The 20,181-nt window shown below is 35.6% G+C and overlaps 1 protein-coding gene across 7 annotated transcripts in view; it reads right to left on the bottom strand.

Annotated features, from left to right (window-relative positions):
• RPGRIP1L (RPGRIP1 like) overlaps window positions 1-20,181 on the bottom strand; it is a 161,689-nt gene that overhangs the window by 23,266 nt on the left and 118,242 nt on the right. For 6 of the 7 annotated variants that reach the window (XM_077132456.1, XM_077132455.1, XM_077132453.1 and 3 more), the window contains one exon: window positions 16,978-17,051. In XM_077132456.1, the coding sequence (XP_076988571.1) occupies window positions 16,978-17,051 (74 nt within the window). Of the gene's footprint in view, window positions 1-11,769; window positions 12,178-16,977; window positions 17,052-20,181 lie in introns of those variants that run through there. The other variant, XM_077132457.1, reaches the window with a different exon arrangement.

Raw genomic sequence — 20,181 nt, forward strand, 5'->3', positions numbered from 1 at the left:
TTTAAAATTGTTTATCACAGAACCTAATGAAAAGACAAATGAACTTTTTTTTTCAAAGAGAGAAAGAGTTTATTGCTATGCATGAAACAGGAGATCAGATGGCCTATTGGCCCCCAAATCTGTCTACAGTAGTCCAAAGGAGTTTAATATTTGTATAGATTCAAACAAGGGGAGTTGGAGTTGTTACCATTACAATATTCAGTATAAAAAGGGCTAGACTTGCCTAGAATAACCATTACAATAGTAAGTATCAATAAGGCTGAGACCAAGGTAGAATACCCATTACAATAGTAAGTATAAACAAGGGTGAGACTAAGCTAGAATAACTATTGCAATAATAAGTATACAGGAGTCTGAGACCAGGCTAGAATAATCATTACAATAATAAGTATACTCAGGGTTGAGACCAATTGAGTTTTAGTAATTTCAGGTATTAACTTCTGCCTATTCTACAATACAGAAAGAAAAAACATCTATATAATGATTCAGTAATCATAATCATTTGTTAATTCTTAGTTTCTGGATTATAGAACTGTTTATGTCTATGTTTTCACAACATCTTACCTGTGATCTTAACCTCTCTTTCTCCCCTTCTTTTAAATCATCTCTTGGAGTATTTGACACTGTTCCCTTAAACTAGAGGTCAGAAAATTATTGCTCACTTGCCAAAGTTGGCCCACCACCTGTTTTCGTATGGCCTGCGAGCTAAGAATGGTTTTTACATTTTTAAAGGTTTGGAAAAAACAAGAAAGAGAGAAGATTTTGTGGCAAGTGAAAATTGTATGAAGCTTACGTTTCATTTATTTATTATAAAGTTTTATTGGAACACAGGCACACTCATTCATTTCTGTGTTGGCTATGACTGCTTCTGCACTACAGAGCCAGAGTGGATTAGCTGTGGCCGAGACTGGTCTGGCAGCCAAAAATATTTACTGTCTAACCTGCTACCAGTTTGAAGTTAACCCCTTCCTTAAACCTGTTCTTAGAATCCTGGAAAATACACTTCACTATAGTGCTTAGCAACTCCCTTTTTTCATTTCACTACAATAAGCTAGGAGGAACTTTAATTGAAAGAAAATAAAATCAGTAAGCCTTCTCTCCACAGGTTGGTCCTAGCTTAGGAATTTTCCACCACCCATTTGTTTGCCCTAAGAAGGTATCTAGGCCATTTAGAGTTCTGAATAGAGGAGTTTTTCCTGCTGAGACCTTCTTTGCTACAATGAATGTCATGCTGAGCTTTTCCTGCTTTACTTCCAGACACCCAGGGCCTTGGTCTGAGCATTAGCAGTGTCAGAAAGAACCTGGAAGCTTTTTAGAAACACAGGCCCCATCCAAACTCCTGAATAAGAATTTGCATTTCAACAAGATCCCCAGGTTTGAGAAGCACTGATCTAGGACACTAGTGGCTATTTCAGAGCACCTGCACAGCCACAATTTTCAGGGAAAGATTTCCTTTCCTTAACACTCTGAGTTTTTTGTCAGATCAGCTCCTGCTTTCTAGGACTCCTGGAAACTTGACAAGGTCATGAATGTCCACCTTTTGACACTTATCCACCTTTAACAATTTTTGTCCTTGGTTAACATTTCAGCAGTATTTGACATTATAGATCAACGCTTCCTGAAATTCCCTCCTTTCCTTAGATGGTGTCCTTAAGCTCCTGTGACACCATCGTCTCATGGTTTTCTCCCTATTTCTCAGTTGCCTTGTGGGCTCTCTGTCCCCTGCACGGCTATCAGGTTCTCTGTCCTAGGTTAAGCTTCTTCCTCTACATGCTCTCCTTGGGCGATCTCATCCACTCACATGGCTTCTGCTATCATCTACATGCTCAAAACACACAAGGCTACCTATATCCAAGTCTGCAAATTTTTCTACTGGGCGGCAGAAGCTAACATCCAGCCAATTATGGTATATATGTACTGACAACCAAACAGGCAAAACTGGACTAACTCACCATCCCTGCTCTCCATCCCCAACTCCCCCTCATCACCTGACCCACGCCTGCTCTTCTTGCTGTGCTGGACATTAGTAAGATATCACTTGCCTCCCAATTGTCCTGGCTGCATGAATGGTATAGTCCTTGATCCCTCTCAGCCACCACAAATAATAATGATAGCACCCAAAATTTATTTCTGCTCCCTATGAGCTGGGCATTTTTAGGAACTCCTTTTATAAATTAAATAGCAGGGGAATCAAATTTATTTAAGTGGTTATTTTATTAACAATATATTAACTATACAAACCCCCCATATGAAAACTTGGATTATTGTAAGAACTAATTTATGTTGTCAAATGGAACGACATACAACTTTTTAAAATTTAAAATATAATTCAATATGAAAGTAGTTACTTGGATCACAGCCAAGTCAAAACAAAACAGAAAAATCATCATATTATTCAATGAAATGAAACAGATTTAAAATTCCTTTTATGACAATCTACCTTTTTTCTGGTCTAGTTTTTCTTTTTGGGTATTTCCTTCCCCCAGTTACCACTATCATATGCCCTTTTAAATTCTCTCCAATATTAATACCAAGATATTATTGTTTTTTTGTTCATTTGATGCTATATGAATCAACTTAAAATATATCTAAAAAGGTAAGTTTCAAGAAGTATATAACTAGGGAAGCAACCTCTGATAAAAGATTTCCCAGACATTATACATTGTGGTTAATGGTGCTAGCTAAATGATTTTAGCATCAGAACAACTCTGGTTGTTTTCAAACCAGAATCAAAACTTGAACTAGATTATATACGAAGATTATGAAGATTAAGAAGCATATCAATTGCATAATAACATCTCTACCTCAACATGTCACAATGAATCATTAACTCTCCTCCATCCTTTCCCTTCCCCAATCTTAGTCATCCCCTGACACATCCTTCCTCAGCTGGTGACATCACATTCCACCTGGTTAGCTATAACCAGGAATACCTGGAGCCATTCTTGCCACCTCCGTTTATTCGTATCCATCATATCCTATGAGTAATCCATTCCTATTAATTTTACTTCCTAAATATGTTAATACTTTCTTGAGTTGTTGAAATCATGCAATATTTCATGATTTTTTTTTTTTTTTTTGTCAGCTCTGGGGATTATAAAGACAAACAAAATATGGTTTCTTCCTTTATTTTTATTTCTGGAGAAATTTCTTTAGGTTCTCATCTGACCTGAGGGAGGACTTATACAACAGCTTTTTAGCTTTTTGAAATGTGACAGAATAAAGAAGAAGAAAACAGAAGGAATGAGCTTAAAAGTTAACTGGTCCATTCCTGGTGCCTGCCCACGCAAAAAAAAAAAAAAAAAAATTTAACTGGCTGCTAAAGTCAATCAGAATACAGGGATAAGGAGGATATTATCTGTATTTTAGAACTTCACCTATGCTACGAGACCAAAGGAAGAGAGGTTTATTTTGTTCAAAACCTAAATTTTCTGTAGCACATAATCGCACTCAACCTGTTTGGATAGATCATTTAAACAACCCAAGCACAGGAAGCCCAGATGGGAACGAGGGCTTGTAATTCTGGATAGCTTAATGTAATACCCAGAGTACGAAGAGCAGATAATTAAAAGTATTGGTGATATCCCTTGAGAGATGGGAGAAAAAATATGGAAGTATTAAACTTTACCACTGGGGAAACCCTGATACTTTCTCAAACATTAAGGACTCCCAAGTTAAAAGGACAAACCCTTGATCTTGAGCTTGCTCTTGTGAAGCTTATTTATGTAGCAGAGGAAGAAACTAAGTCTACCCATATTTATGCTAAGAGTTACTTTCAGAGGGCCTCTTCTGCTCAGATGTGGCCTCTCTCTCTCAAAGCCCAACTCTGCAAGTGAAATGATTACTCTCCCCTCTATGTGGGACATGACATCCAGGGGTGAAAGTCTCCCTGACAATATGGGATATGATTCCCAGGGATAAGCCTGGCCCTTATCAGGATCAACAACGTCTTCCTGACCAAAAGGGGGAAAGAATTGTAACAAAGAAGATAACAGTGGCTGAGAGACTTCAAATAGAGTTGAGAGGCTACTATGGAGGTTACTCTTATGCAAGCTTAAGCCATTTATCCTGGTTTGCCAAAGCCCAACCAAAACCATTCCTGTCAACCCTAAAGAACACTTGAAATTAACTGGCTGTCAGAGAGTAGGGACTAACATCTTGTCTGTTGTATCAGCAGTTGGATACACAGTTCACACTCAAAAAATATCGTTAAATGAATAGATCTTCTCTTATGATCATGAAAGCGGTGAGGCACTCCTGCTTCTAACCCCTCAACCCCGGCTGCAACGCTTCTTATTGTGGCAGAATTCTCTCCCTAAGCATAAATCAGGTATAACTTTTCTGCTTGAAAACCTTTCTATTACCCTAAACTCTAACCACTCCATCAAATCTGTGGTGTGTTTTTTATATTGCTCAGCTTTTGCATTGTTGTTTATTCTGTCTGAAATCTTCATCATCTCCTTTGAACAAAATTCTACTTTTCTGAGGCCTGGGACGCATATGCTTTCCCCTGTGAGAGGATTATTGATCTCCAAGAATGTCAAATGTATGTATTTGTTTACATGTCTGCCTCAGGGCTGTGAGCTCCTGGAAGGCAGGACTAGATTGTATTCATCTTCTGCTATTTAACATCCTCCCTAGCACTTAGCACATAGTAGGCTTTCCATAAATACTGAAAAAAATAGAACCAAAGGAGACTGAATATCTTTTATATATTCCAAACACCTTTTATATAGTTCCAGAACTACCAGAAGCTGCAGCTATTAGTGTTTTCCTATTTCACGAATATTTATTGTGTGTCTACTATGTTCTATGAAGTTGGTGATTATTTACTGTGGCAAAATATATAGAAATATTTCTGTTCTAGATTTTTATTGAATAAGACTATCTAAAGAACAGGTCAATATTGCCGAATCTAGGTGGTAGGATACTATTCTTTCAACTTTTTGGCATGTTTTAAATTTTTTATTATAAAAAAATGGAAAAGAAAGACTGCTCAATTAGGGGAATTTGAAGGGGGAACAATGTACTTATCCAAAGAGTGATTGATACAAAATCTTTTCAGATAGATGCATAATAATGCCTTTTCAGAATTGCTAGAACAGCAAGATAGGTTGTACCTCTGTAGAGTATAAGTATTCTTCAGATACAGTTTGTTGCCAGGTGGTGTACATTTTAGACTTTTTCCTATTTGCTTCTTCTTTATGTGTGTGAATCTTTGTTACTTGGTAATATGCTACTTCCCAGAACTCTTTTGGTCTTGTTCACTTATTGGCCTATTAGCTTCCCAGTTAGCAAGATGTCAATATCAGTATGTAAAAAGGGCATTTATAAATTTAGATTGTGGTGAACAGAAATAATGAAAATCACTCAACTAAGAATTGCATGCAACTTGCACTTAGTTGTCTGTATAGATGGACACTACAAGTTATGCAATTGAATGATCTAGAAATGTGATGACAGGTGGTATTACTCTCAGAGAAAAATCACGTAACTCTCTTGGGCGGGCCACAGTGGCTCAGCAGGCAGAGTTCTCACCTGCCACGCCGGAGATCTGAGTTTGATTCCTGGTGCCTGCCCATGCAAAAAATAAAAATAAAAAAATAGAAAAAAATCATATTGCTCTCATGATTTTGGCACAATCCTACTGTTGCTTCCTGATTGATGCTAATTCACAATTTAGGACAGATTTTCTATAGTATTTACATGGGCCTATTATTGGCATGCTTGTTTTTTATGTTTTACTTCAGAGGATCCTGCTGAATTTTTCCTCTAGTTTCAGCCATCATTGCATCTACATGTAGTTTTCTAAAAACTAATGCAAGCTATCAGCCCCTAAACACTGTGCTGTTTAACTGAGAATGGTCTATGATAAAGTTTTTGCAACTTGTTGAAATCAATTAGATTTAGAAATCTAACTATGGTGAGATTACAGGGGAATTTTATTTCATTTGAAATATTTCTTTGTGTTTTGCAAGTTTTCTGCAATGACTAAGCACCTCTCTAATTTTTTATTATAAAATATTTCTGACATCAGGAGAGTATAGAAAACAATTTGGCATACACCATACTATCTTAAAAGATATTATCATTTTGCTCTACTTGGTTTAAATATTTTGCTTCTGTATTACAGATACAGTTAAAGCCTCTACTCCTCAATTCCTTTTCCTCTTCTTCATTCCCTAGAGGTAGTCACTATCCCGAAGTTGGTATGTAACATTCCCAAACATGTTTTTATATTTTTCATAATGTAGGTAGCCATAAATAAGATATAATATTTTTTCTGTTTTTAGATTTTAAGTGGTATCATACTCTTAGTCATTCTGTAAATTGCATTTTTTCACTCAGTACTATGTTTTTAAGATTTATACCTATTTAAGATGCAAATATAATTCATTCATATTAACTGTTGTATAGCGTTCCAGTCCATTAATTTCTCTACTGATGGTTGTTTACAATTTTTTGCTCTTACAATGTTGCATTGAATATCCTTTTATGCTTTCTTGTATACATGTATGATTCTCTTAGGAGCAGAACTACTGGGTCATAGGGTATGAGAAATTCAACTTTAATAGGACTATCAAATTAATCTCCAAATGGTTATATCAGCCTAGGTAGTATTGCTTTTATCACTATAAAACATTTTCTATACATATATATGTATGTATGTTTGTGCATGCTTGTGTGCAAATGAATACAAATAAAGTCCACCTATCAGGAGACACTGGGGGTAGGATTTGGTATTTGTAACAAAACAATACTGTCAAAGTAGAAATAGAAGTCAATGGTCTATGTCTAAGGCCTCTGAGAGTTCAAATTTTAATTTGGGTGAACTCCAAGACAAACTCAAAAATACTTGGTTCCAACAGTCGAATACAGCATTGGTATTGACAGAGCCATATTTAAGGTGGTAGGAATGCATGGATTAATGTTGATTCTTGCATCTCCCTTTCTTCAGCATGTGGGTAGGCAGGGTCATCTCAAAGACTCAACAAAAGACCCAGGCCATGCCATGTCCTCCCTAGACCTCACAATGGGCTCCAAAACTCCCTCTTATTAGAAATCATATCTGTGCGTCATAAAAGTTTTGATTGAATGAAAAGTTTCAGGTTTTAAAAATAATAGCTCTTTGCAGGCAATGGAGATTAAATATAAAAAGTGGCATCTCCAAAACATGAACTGTTGAGGTAATAATTTTTTTTTAAAATTTTTATTAATAACACCAATCAACATATAATATGAAGTCTCTTTTTTTATCACAGTTGTATATTCATCATGATCATTTCTTAGAGCATTTGCATCAATTCAGAAAAAGAAATAAAAAGAAAACAGAAAAAAATTCATACATACCATGTCCCTTAACCCCTCCCTTTCATTGATCATGAGCATTTCAATCTATTAAATTCATTTTAACATTTGTTCCCCCTATTATTTATTTATTTTTAATCCATATGTTTTACTCATCTATCTATAAGGTAGATAAAAGGAGCATCAGACACAAGGTTTTCACAATCACACAGTCACATTGCAAAAGCTATATCATTAATACAATCATCTTCAAGAAACATGGCTACTGGAACACAGCTCTACATTTTCAGGCACTTCCCTCCAGCCTCTCTGTTATGCCTTAACTAAAAAGGTGATATCTATTTAATGCCTAAGAATAACCTCCAGGATAACCGCTGAACTCTGTTTGGAATCTCTCAGCCACTGACACTTGATTTTGTCTCATTTCTCTCTTTCCCCTTCTGATCAAGAAGGTTTTCTCATTCCCTTGGTGCTGAGTCCCAGCTCATTCTAGGATTTCTGTCCCACATTGCCAGGAAGGTCCACACCCTTGGGAGTCATGTCCCATGTAGAGACAGGGAGGGCAGTGAGTTTGCTTGTTGTGTTGGCTGAGAGAGGCCACATCTGAGCAACAAAAGAGGTTCTCTTGGGGGTGACTCTTAGGCCTAATTTTAAGTAGACTTAGCCTATCCTTTGCGGGGTTAAGTTTCATATGAACAAACCCCAAGACTGGGGGCTTGGCCTATTGCTTTCGTTGTCCCCACTGCTTGTGAGAATATCAAGAATTCTCCACTTGGGGAAGTTGAATTTTCCCCCTTTCTCACCATTCCCCCAAGGTGACTTTGCAAATACTTTTTTATTAACTGTTCAAATCCTTCTGAATCTTGGGATTTATCAAGATATCTCTCTGGACAAACCTACAAAATCTCACGCCCTACTCAAGGTTCCATGTACTTATGGTGTTCAATTAAGCTGTCCACAAAAATTATAGGTAATAACGTTTTTAACAAACAAAACATAAGAAATCCAGTTTTCATCAGGGGTAGTACCCTATCTTACTAACATCTTCTGTTAAAATGTACGACATTGAATAATATAAATGCTGAAAACTTCAGTGATGAGGATCAAAATGTGCTAGGGTCAAGAGAGCTTATTTATAAATACTGTCATGGTTTCCCTTATATACCATGTAAATTAGTGCTTCTATAATGGTCAGCAGATTACAGAAGCTTGTTACCATATGTTCTTAAGCAGTGGTTGGAAACATTTTTTCCTGTCCTAATACAGCTGAGGGATATGACACATTTCCATCACTAACTGTGGTTTATTGTGGCAGTAATGTGAAGGAAGGAGAGAATTTTAAAAATTACCCTTAACTTCAGGTGATTTTGATATTCCATTCCATTTTCACTGTCATTGAGAACAGATGTTGTAGTACAGTGGTTCTTAACTTTGGCTGCACATTAGAACCACTTGGGGACCTTTAAACAAAATTCTGAATTAATTGATCTGGGTGGAGCCTGAGCACTGGCATTTTAAAAATGCTCCCAAGATGAATCTAATGTGCAGCCAAACGTGAGGAAGTACTGCTTTTCCCTAAAGCTATGCTTCTTCAACTTTAGCATATACCAGAATCATCTGAAAGGCTTGATAAAACAGATTGCTGAGCCCTGCTCTCAGAGTTTCTGATTTCTTAAATCTGGAATGAGGCCCAAGAATTTGCATCTTTAACAAATTTTTAGGGAGTGTTGATGCAGCTGGTCTGTGAACTGCACTTTGAGAACCACTGTTCTAAATCCCATTTATCCTACATCTAATGACCCTTCTGAGATGTTTATAGAAAAGTGTTCATAAAATTGATACTAAGCTATTTTAAATAACTGTTATTTAACATTTCAATATAAATTAGCTAACATTTTCCTTTTTAAAAGCAATCTATGCTCATTACTATAAATAATCCACCAATATAAATTATGGAAAATAAAATATAAGTCCTTTTTTCCTCCCATTCTCTAACTCTAGGGTTGGCAAACTTTTTCTGGAAGGGAACAGATAGGAAATACTTTGGGGTCTCTATAGGGAATATTCAACTCTGCCCCTGCAGACTGAGAGCAGCCATAGACAATTAGTAAGTGAATGGGTGTGAATGAGTTCCAATAAAACTTTACTTACAAAAACAGGCAGAAGAATGAATTTGGCACTCGGGCAATAGTTTGTTGACCTCTGCCCTGACCCATGCCACAAAGATACTCACTTCTAACAATGTTTGATATATATTCTCCCAGATGTTTTCTTTGCTTATAGAGCCTAAATGTTATGTGTATGCTCATATAAAAATATGCATATGTATATGTGAATACACCTTTTGTTTCTTTTTAAATGAAAACATCAGTGAAGTTTAAATTTTATGCATTAGTTTGGCGAAGTGTATGATGTAAAGGAACAGGAATTTCTATATGCTGTTATGTATAAAAATGTTAATTTTAAACCAGAAATGTTTGTACTGGCAAAAACTGGAAGAAACCTATGGGTCCACTGAAAAGGGGTTTATTTAAATAAATATGGTACACCATACAATGGAATGCTTTGCACATGTTAAAAGAAATATAATATATGGAAAGATATCCATGGTGTATTAGTGAAAAATAATAGTGATGCAAAATGTAAAAACAGTTTTAAAAGCAATGACTACTGGGAAAGAAATTCAACATTTCTGGTTTTATCTAAAATATATTTTAAAACCTACTATACCTGACTTAAGCTTCCATGTGTAAAACATTGGGAGTAAAAGCTTATTTTTACCTACTCATATCATATTTGATTTGGTAGCGACTTATTTTTAATACATGAATTCTAAAAGTAGTTAACTGCTTTGCACATTTTGCCTTTCAAAGCTTTTAAAACATATTTTGCTGAACATCATTATTGCAATCACCTGGGAATGCCAGATTGTTAAGAGAACCTGGTTTCTAAGTAGAACTGCAATTTAGCCCAATTGAATATGGCAGGTGTTACTAAACTGCTATTAGTAGGAAAGAAGAAAGAAAAAGATGTAAAGATGCACTGTAAAAAAGAGTTCCTTGCTTTTTCAGACTGAAACTTCCTATTCTCACCTGTAGGCACATTTTAAGAAATCCATGACTTGATGACAATACATTTCGTTGTGGAAATTGAAAGCTGCATTGCTTATATGATAAAATTAGAAACAATGTGAAAGGAGGGTTGTTAATTCTTTTTTAAAATGCTGTGGCAGATACAAATTCCCAGTTTTGATGGCTATTTTGAGAGCTGGAAAAAAAAGGCTTTTAATCAATGTATTATACATCATATTGATACTGTTAACTTCTGATCATTCAAATTAATAAAATATTCATAGAGAAATGTCCAAAGTTTTATATTTCTCAGAATTTCGCCCCCCCCACCTTCATTAATCATGCCTAGAAGCCTTTTAGTAAAAGCAGCAGCCATCAGGCTGACGGAATCTGACAGGCCAGCAAGGCCCAATTACACTGGCACTCTGTGGCACTTTGATGTCCTAGAAACGAAGAGAGATAGGGGCAAAATGGGTAGCACATTATGTTAATGACCTGATTTAATCCAGCCACTAAACTTTATGTAGCCTGTTAAAAAAAGATGCTAACACTAATTATGCCACTTTGGAAAGGAAAAGACGGGACAAGGATTTCATACCGACAAAGTGAAGCTCATAAATGTTGTAAATGAAATGAAACAAAATGAAGTAATCTATGATTAATTATACATCACAGATTTAAAGAAAAGAGAAAGAGCCAAGTAATATGTCTAAGTCCTGGGAAATCTGTTTGAATTCTTTTAAGGATCAACATTCTAAGGAATAACTATAAGCTGTCAGATTCTTTTACATGAAAAAAAAATGGAATGATCATAAATTGCTTACACAGCATATGAGACAATTCAAATTCACAATATAACTGGCATAAATGATATTTCTCTAGGACAATACTGCTAATTTTGTGACATTATAGGGTAGAGCCAATTTTTTTTAAAAAGTGTCTAAAAAGGAGATAACCACAGAGTAGTATTACTTTCTAACTAGTCTTGTGCCTCTATCGACAGAGTGATCTTATTAAATGCAGTTCTAGAATGTAAACCTCATAAGAATAAGAGCCTTATTTCTCTTATTCACTGCCATATTATCAGAGCTTATTCCCCAAATAGGCTTGATATGTGCTAAAGTGCCCCCTAAGTATCTGTTTAATGAATGATTTGCATCCCCCTTCCTTAAAAATCTTCAGTGGCTGTTTACAGGATTTCAGGATAGACTTTAAATCCCTTTTTTTGGCACACAGAGACTTCAATGATTTGGGTCATACCTACCTTTCGAGTGTATTCTACTGGGGTGCCCCATTTGTGCACTTAAGGTTTACCCCATTCTAAAACCACACTTGTAAATTTTCATGCCTTTTCACTTTGTTTATCTATAATGACCCCCACCCCTACACACACACACACACACACACACACACACACACACAATACTTTCACTAACTCCTAATCATCTGCAATTGGCTCAAGCTTAACTGACCCCAGGAAGTTAGTGCGGATGAGGGGCCTCTCCTGCTGAGTTAGGCACCCCTCCTGAAAGCTCCCATAGTACCCTGGGCATTCCATTCGCCTAGCACTGACCACCATGCATTAACTGTGTTTCCACCAGACTGAATTCTTTGAGGACAGGGGTTGCTTCTTTTATGTCTGCCTGACACACAGTAGATGCTAATGAATGAAGAATTGCTGTGAGAATTAAAAGGGATGTTGCATAGGATATGCTTAGCACATAATAGGCATTCAGTAATACCTTTCCTTCAATGAAAGTCATATATCACTGTCCTGAGATTTCTTCCTGAATCAGATCTTAAAGAGGAGAAAGAAGAAGAAACTAATGAGCCAAAAATATTTATAAGCTTAAAAAAAGGTTTCATGAGACATCTCACTAGTAATATCTAGGTAACATCACTAGTAATCAGACAAAGTTACTAGGCAATTATCACTAGTAATCGGACAAAATGACATCATATATTTCTTGATATCATGCACTGAAAAAGGGTAGTTTCTTACCAAAATGCATAGCCTGAACCTAATCATGGGGAAATAACAGATAAATCCAAATCGAAGAATATTATACAATGTAAATGGGCTACATTTTCAGAAAAATGTCACTTAAAAGTGACCAAAATAAAGACCCAAATAAAGCAGAACTGAGGAACCACTATGGTTTCAAGGAGGCTAAATAGACAAGAAAACTAAATGCAAAGTGTGATCTGGATTGAATCCTGGGCCAGATTAATAAAATACCAGAAATGACATTACTGAGACAATCAATGACATCTGAATGAGGTGTGTAGATTATATAATAGTTTTGTATTATTGTTCTGAAGTATTTAGAGGTAAAAGGGCATTATTTCTGCAACTCCCAAATGGTTCATAGAAATTATATAGGCAAGAATATCGAATATAAATAAATATATGTGTGTACATATACATATTTAGAGGAGAAAATAAAAATGATAAAACAAATGAAGCAAAATGTTAACAATTGGTGAACCTGGGTAAAGGGTATACAGGAGTTCTTTTTATCACTTTTGGAACCTTAAAGAAGATATTTCCTGATTTGTATTAAATGATTTGTTAAAGTAGCAGACAAGAAAATTTGATACAATCACGAGAGAATGTTGTAGTTCACCATTATGGTTATCTCTTCAGTTGTGCATTTATGCTTATAGATTATACCATGTTATTATGTTTGGTATATAATTTTACAAAACTAAATTTCACCATTAACATATTTAGTTCCTTCTATTAAAAAGATGATTAATGGCTACTGAGATATGAAGCATTGTTTAGAGCATATGCTTCTTTAAATTATGTTCACACGTTGAGATAGCATCTAAAACCATTATAGGAAAACACATCTTGGAATGGTAGTGAATGTGTATTAGATTGCAGCAAATAACACAAATTATCTTCCCTGAAGGAACAAGAAAAATATTCCATTTTACTCAAAAGGAAAAATATGTGAGTACATTAGAGCTAGACAAATATTTTACAGGAATAGTTCTTTTTTATACTAAACTTTTTTGTTAAATGGAAATTATTTATCGTCTTAGGTAAGAGCAATGTATAACTTCACTGAGATGGCAGCAATGTTGCTAACAATATACAGTTGCATTGCAGGTCTAAAATATTGTACTGGTTTGAAAGGACGTATGTCCCCTAGAAAAGCCATGTTTTAATCTAAATCCCATTTTGTAAAGGCAGAATAATCCCTATTCAGTATTGTATGTTTGAATCTGTAATTAGATAATCTCCCTGGAGATATGATTTAATCAAGAGTGGTTGTTAAATTGGATTAGGTAGAAGCATGTCTCCACCCATTTGGGTGGGTCTTGATTAGTTTCTGAAGTCCTATAAAAGAGGAAACATTTTGGAGAATGGGAGATTCAGAGAGAGCAGAGAATGCTGTAGCACCATGAAGCAGAGCCCTCCAGCCAGCGACCTTTGGAAATGAAGAAGGAAAACGCCTCCCGGGGAGCTTCATAAAACCGGTATAAAGAGACTATGAATCCACAAATGCAAACTATTTTACTTTGAAATGCAATCTCACATTTTTGATTCTTTAAGGTTTAGGTCTGATTCAATACATCTTTGTACAATGGTCTTGAAAAGGAGCTAGGGAAGTCAACTGGTTTTAGCCAGTAACTACTGAAGTTATTGACGTTAGATACTTTGGGCAAAAACATTGTTTATTTTTTGTTGTGGATCCTGTGTGCTGAAGGATGTTTAGTAGCAACCCTGACCTCTACCCACGGATGCTAGTAGCAGTCCCTCCCACATAAGAACCCAAATAATCTCCAGACATTGACAGACTGCCCCAGTTGAGAATCACTGGTTTAAGATGGTATTTATCATATAAACTTTTTCTACATATAGGAAATTACTTATAGATGATGAGTGAACTATTTAGAAAATAAAATTAACTATTGCATTGTCTCCTTAGCACCTTTTGGATTAAATCCCAAACATTTAGTTTCTACATTACAAATGAGGTCTTCTAACCCTTTTTAAAGAAAGTCTGCTCTAGTTTGTGTATTCTTGACTTCTGAAATGGTAGGTGTTCCTCCCGTTTTACAAACACACATGATTTTCTCCCTAATGCCAGATCCCCGTCTTTGATGTGTCACAGTTTTGGCAGGACGCTCTTTCTTACCGTGTGCCTGGCTAGAACTGAATGGATCAAAGGTGCACACCTGATAGAGATGAACCCAATCCAGAGGCTAGACTTGACTAATTAGATACTCTGGCCTTGGGGTTAGGGGAGCAATTTTGTGTGGCTATCTTTGGGCTACAAGCAAGTAATGCAGCTCAAGAGAAAGGGGGGTCGAGGGGGAGGAAGCTACTGATGGTAGGGAACAAAAGGGAGAGAGAAACAGAGACAGAGATGGGGAGGTCTGTGAAGGGAGAAATAGAAACAGAGAGGAAGGGGGAAAGAAGGAGAGGGAGGAGACAAGAAAGAAAGTTAGAAAGAGAGAGGTAGAGGAGGAGGGAGAGAGTTGGGGGGAGAGAGGAGACAAGAGCCTGTGCATGTGCACTCCTGAAAAGGGGGTTCCTAACTACTTTTGAAGTCATGATTGCAAGCTTCTGTAAGGCATGGCTATGATGATTCCATATTGGGGATAAAGATATCTTTATACCCTCCTCCCAAATCTTTTCCTGCTTAAGTCAAATTGAGTGGGAAGTTCACTTAGGACCAGATGATACTTAAACTCTATTGTAGCACCCTAGAGTGGCAGGGTGGTGTGGGTCCTTTACTCCTCTCCTCATCCACTGAGCCTACTTACATTTTATTTATTCTTTAAGGGCTAGCTCACGGGCATAGCCTCCATTATGTCTATTAAAAAATCACTCCAAATTCTCCTTTTTCTGAACTTCCTTAATTAGTGGCATGATTGTCAGCAAGTCATTTCATCCCCCTAGATCTGTTTGTCTGGAAAATGAGTACTTTTTAGCTCAAATATATGTCTATGATGTTAATTATTGGTACTATCTGCTGACATTGTTTTATATTATAATTTAACTGATGAATTACAACTTGGCTTTCCATGAAAACATCTTACCAGTTAGTATGGCTGCTCCCTAAGGGCAGAGCCAGAATACTGAATATAGAATACTAAAGGAGTAGTGACAACAAACTGCAGGCAGTGAATACCTGGGGAATCACAGAGTTATAACAAGAAGTATGAGCACTGTTTGTAGACTGACTAGATCAATATATCTCTTGATATCTGCCTTCCAAGATCCCAGGACTGATTCAGTATCTCGTTTCTTCTATTCTTTATGTTCAAAAGACTAAATCATATAGGTATGTAAAAACCTGATGAAGAAGGCACACTCCTGCAGAAGAACTACTGATAAGTGAGAAAGGAACGTCTGAATCAAATATGTAGGCTTACTACTCTTGATGTGATGAATGGAGAGTTTTTAGGAAAATGGCTAAAAAGCTAAATCTCACATAAGGGCCCATTTTCCTATTCAATCCCATTATCAAATTGTTCTAATAGAAAGTAGAGAACTCCCATTCATTGGTTTGATAAAACAATTAAGAAATTTCAGATCTGATGAAGCAAAGAAATTAAATTTAATTGAACTGAATGCTATAACTAAAGACTTCAAGCTGTCATATGCAAGATTCCTTCCTTGACTTATCAATATTAAAGAAGATTCTAAAAATTATTAATATAATAATTTTTCTGGACCAATGAACTGTTCTCTTTGTATTTATCAAATACAGAAACAATGGATATGTCTATTTCACAGGGACACCTGTGACAACAATTAAGATGTTATATTTTATGGTTTTGTTTTGCAGAGAGATTAAGCTAAGAGTGTTTAAGATTTAAGATTTAAAGGAAGTGGTGTAATTCTTACCAATAATGTAGAAATTCTATAAAAAGGAGTATAATTTCAGCTATGGCTCATATGGATAAACAGAAAAGGCTAGAGCTTTTTATTTTATTTACATTTGCTTTATAAAATTTTTTTTCTACCTGTAATGAAAAAATACTCCAGTAACCACATATATGTAAAGTACAATTTCCCTTCTTGAAATTTCAATTTTCATATTGATTTTTCAGAAGTCTACTACAAAATAAGCAAGGTATACATGCACAAAATTGATTACTCTCTAAGAAGATTTAATTATTTATTTAATTAAGATATTAATCTTAACAGTTATCAGTGGACATATTCAGGTATAAAGAGACTATGAATCCACAAATGCAAACTATTTTACTTTGAAATGCAATCTCACATTTTTGATTCTTTAAGGTTTAGGTCTGATTCAATACATCTTTGTACAATGGTCTTGAAAAGGAGCTAGGGAAGTCAACTGGTTTTAGCCAGTAACTATTGAAGTTATTGATGTTAGATACTTTGGGCAAAAACATTGCTTATATTTTACAGTTCATTATATAATGAAACTGTAAATAAAATTTTCTTGTACTAGATGATTATTTATTTGGTTAGGATTCTGATAGTATATTCAAAAATTTCCAGAATTATTTTTGCTTTTATATTTTAATATATGAAGAATGACAGACTATGACATGAAAGGCAGCCCTACTTCAAAACATTTCCAGTTGGTATCAACTTACTGACCTGTTTGACATTCTTGGAGATAGGACGTGGAATAATACAATCGTCACTGTCAGAAGCTGATCTGTCCTCTTCATCTGTTAGGAAAAAAAACAAAGGCAACATTTATACAAACTAAACTAATTACATTCGTACCCAGTGAAATAGAAAGAAACACACACACATCATAGATAATGTTAAAAGAACAATATGATAACCATTTCTAGATCTTTTTTAGTAGCAAAGATGTTTACATTCACATTACATTTTAGAAAAAAAAGACTCAAAATTAGTTTAGTTTTGGAAGAAACAAAAGAAATAAAAGATAGCTTGTTTTAGTGTAAAATTAAAAATAAATTAAAGAGAAGGATAGGATAATAGATGTATTAACAGTCTAATCAATAATATTGCATGAAAATCAATGCTATTCTTATTATTTAATAAGTTAGTTTTAAAATTTTTATAGCTTTGAGGTAAAATTGACATATAATAACCTCCCAAATCTGTACATGTACAAGGCCCCCAGTCATGCCCCCCCAGCTCTGGGCATGCACTGACCTGCACAGCCAGGTCACATCCACCCTAGCCCATGCAGGAGCAATGCAGAACTCCTGCCCTGAGCTCTGCGCATGACCACAAAGGGCCCTGTGCCCTAGACCAGCGCACACTAGGGCCCTGCCCCCTAGACCTGGGTACCAGCACAGCCACATTCTCCCTGCCACTCGGTGCCCAGGTTCACAGGCACCAGCACAGCATCCCCAATCTGCACTGCAATGCATCACTGCACTACTGTGCCCTAACCACACCCTGCATCCTCTCCAAAACCACTGTGCAAATACAAGGCTTGAGACTGCTGAAAGAAATCAACTTCCAAAGTAAACCAATTAAGATATTTACATGTCACGAAGACAACAGAAGATCACTAAGAATACATGATGCAGACAGATATAGTCCAGCCTAACGAACACATTAAAACACCAGAGGAGACACAGACATTGGAACAACTAATCAAAGATGTTCATATAACTCTACTAAATTAGATAAATGGGATGGGTAATGACATAAAGGTGATCAAGAAGATACTAGAAGAGCATAAAGAGGAATTTGAAAGAATAAATAGAAAAATAGGAGATATCACAGAGATTAAAGATGCTGTAGACCAAATAAAAAACATACTAGAGACACACAACAGTAGATTTGAAGAGGCAGATGAAAGAATAAGCAAACTAGAAGACAGGACAACTGATTTCGAACACCCAAAACAGCAAATGACTAATGGACTAAACTGACCAATTAAAAGATAGAGATTGGCAGGATGGATTAAGAAATAAAATCCAGCTATATGCTGCTTACAAGAGACTCATCTTAGACACAATGATACAAATAGATTGAAAGTGAAAGGATAGAAAAAGATGTCCCATGTAAGTTGCAACCAAAAGAAAGCAGGAGTAGCTATACTAATATTGGACAAAGTAGACTTTAAATTTAAAGACATCATAAGAGACAAAGAAGGACACTATATTTTAATAAAAGGGACAATTCACCAAGAAGAAATAACAATCATTAATGTTTATGCTCCCCAATCAAGGAGCTTATAGATGTTTCAACAATAATAGTAGGAGACTTCAGTACACCACTTTCCTCTATGGATAGAATAACTAGACAGAAGATCAATAAGAAACAGAGAAGTTAAACAACTTGATAAACAAATTAGATCCAACAGACATATATAGGTCATTATACCCCCAAACACCAGGAGATATTTTCACCTCTAGTGTTCATGGAACATTCTCCAGGATAGATCATATGCTGGGGCATAAAACAGGTTTTTATAAATTCAAAAACACTGAAATATTTCAAAGTACTTTCTCTGATCACAATGGAATGAAGCTGGATATCAATAACCACCAAAGAATGAGAACTTTCACAAGTATATGGAGATGAAATAAAATATTCTTAAAGAACCAGTGGGTCACAGAAGAAATTGCTAGGGAAATCAGTAGCTATCTGGAGATGAATGAAAATGAGAACACAACATATCAGAACTTAGGGAAGGTGGCAAAGGCTGTGTTGAGAGGGGAATTTATTGCCCTAAATGCCTATATTAAAAAACAAGAAAGAACAAAAATCAAGGGTGTAACTGTTCACCTGAAGGAACCAGAGAAAGAACAGCAAACTAACCCCAAGGCAAATAGAAGAAGAGAAATAAAGATTAAAGTGGAGTTAAATGAATGAGAGAACAAAAGCACAATAGAAAGAATCAATAAAACCCAAAGTTGGTTCTTTGAGAAAATCAATAAAATTGATGGGTCACTAGCAAGACTGAGAGAAAAAAAGAGAGAGGGTGCAAATAAACAAAATCAGAAATGAGAAGAGATGCATTACCACAGACCCTGAAGAAATAAAAGAAATCATAAGGCGATATTATGAACAACTATATGCCAACAAAATAGATAACTTAGATGAAACAGAAAAATTCCTGGAAACATACAAACAAGCTACACTGATGCAGGAAGAAATAGATCTCAACAAGCCAGTCACAAGTAAAGAGATCCAATCAGTCATCAAAAATCTTCCTACAAGGAAAAGCCCAGGGCCACATGGCTTCAGAGGGGAGTTTTATCTAACATTCCAAAAAGAAATAACACCAATCCTGCTCAAACTTTTCCAAAAAATTGAGGAAAAAAGGAACTCTACCTAACTCATTTTATGAAGCTAATATTATTTTAATACCAAAACCGGGTAATGATGCTATAAGAAAGGAAAACTACAGGGCAATCTCCCTAATAAACATAGATGCAAAAATTATCAACAAAATACTAGCAAATTGAATCCAACAATACATTAAGAGAATTATACATCATGACCAAGTGGAGTTTATAACAGGAAAGCAAGGATGGTTCAACACAACAAAATCAATTAATGTAATACAGCACATTAACAAATTGAAAGGGAAAAAAAATCACATGATCATCTCAACTGATGCTGAAAAAACATTTGACAAAATTCAACATTCTTTTCCAATAAAAACACTTCAAAACATAGAACTCAAAGGTAACTTTCTCAATATGATAAACGGCATATATGAAAAACTGATATCCAGTATCGTACTCAATGGAGAGAGACTGAAAGCTTTCCCCCTAAGAATAGGAATGACACAAGGATGCTCTCTGTTACCACTATTATTCAACATTGTACTAGAAGTTCTTAGTAGAGAAATCAGGCAGG

Source organism: Tamandua tetradactyla, chromosome 16 (genome assembly GCF_023851605.1).
Source record: "Tamandua tetradactyla isolate mTamTet1 chromosome 16, mTamTet1.pri, whole genome shotgun sequence".
NCBI classification, from domain to species: domain Eukaryota; kingdom Metazoa; phylum Chordata; class Mammalia; order Pilosa; family Myrmecophagidae; genus Tamandua; species Tamandua tetradactyla.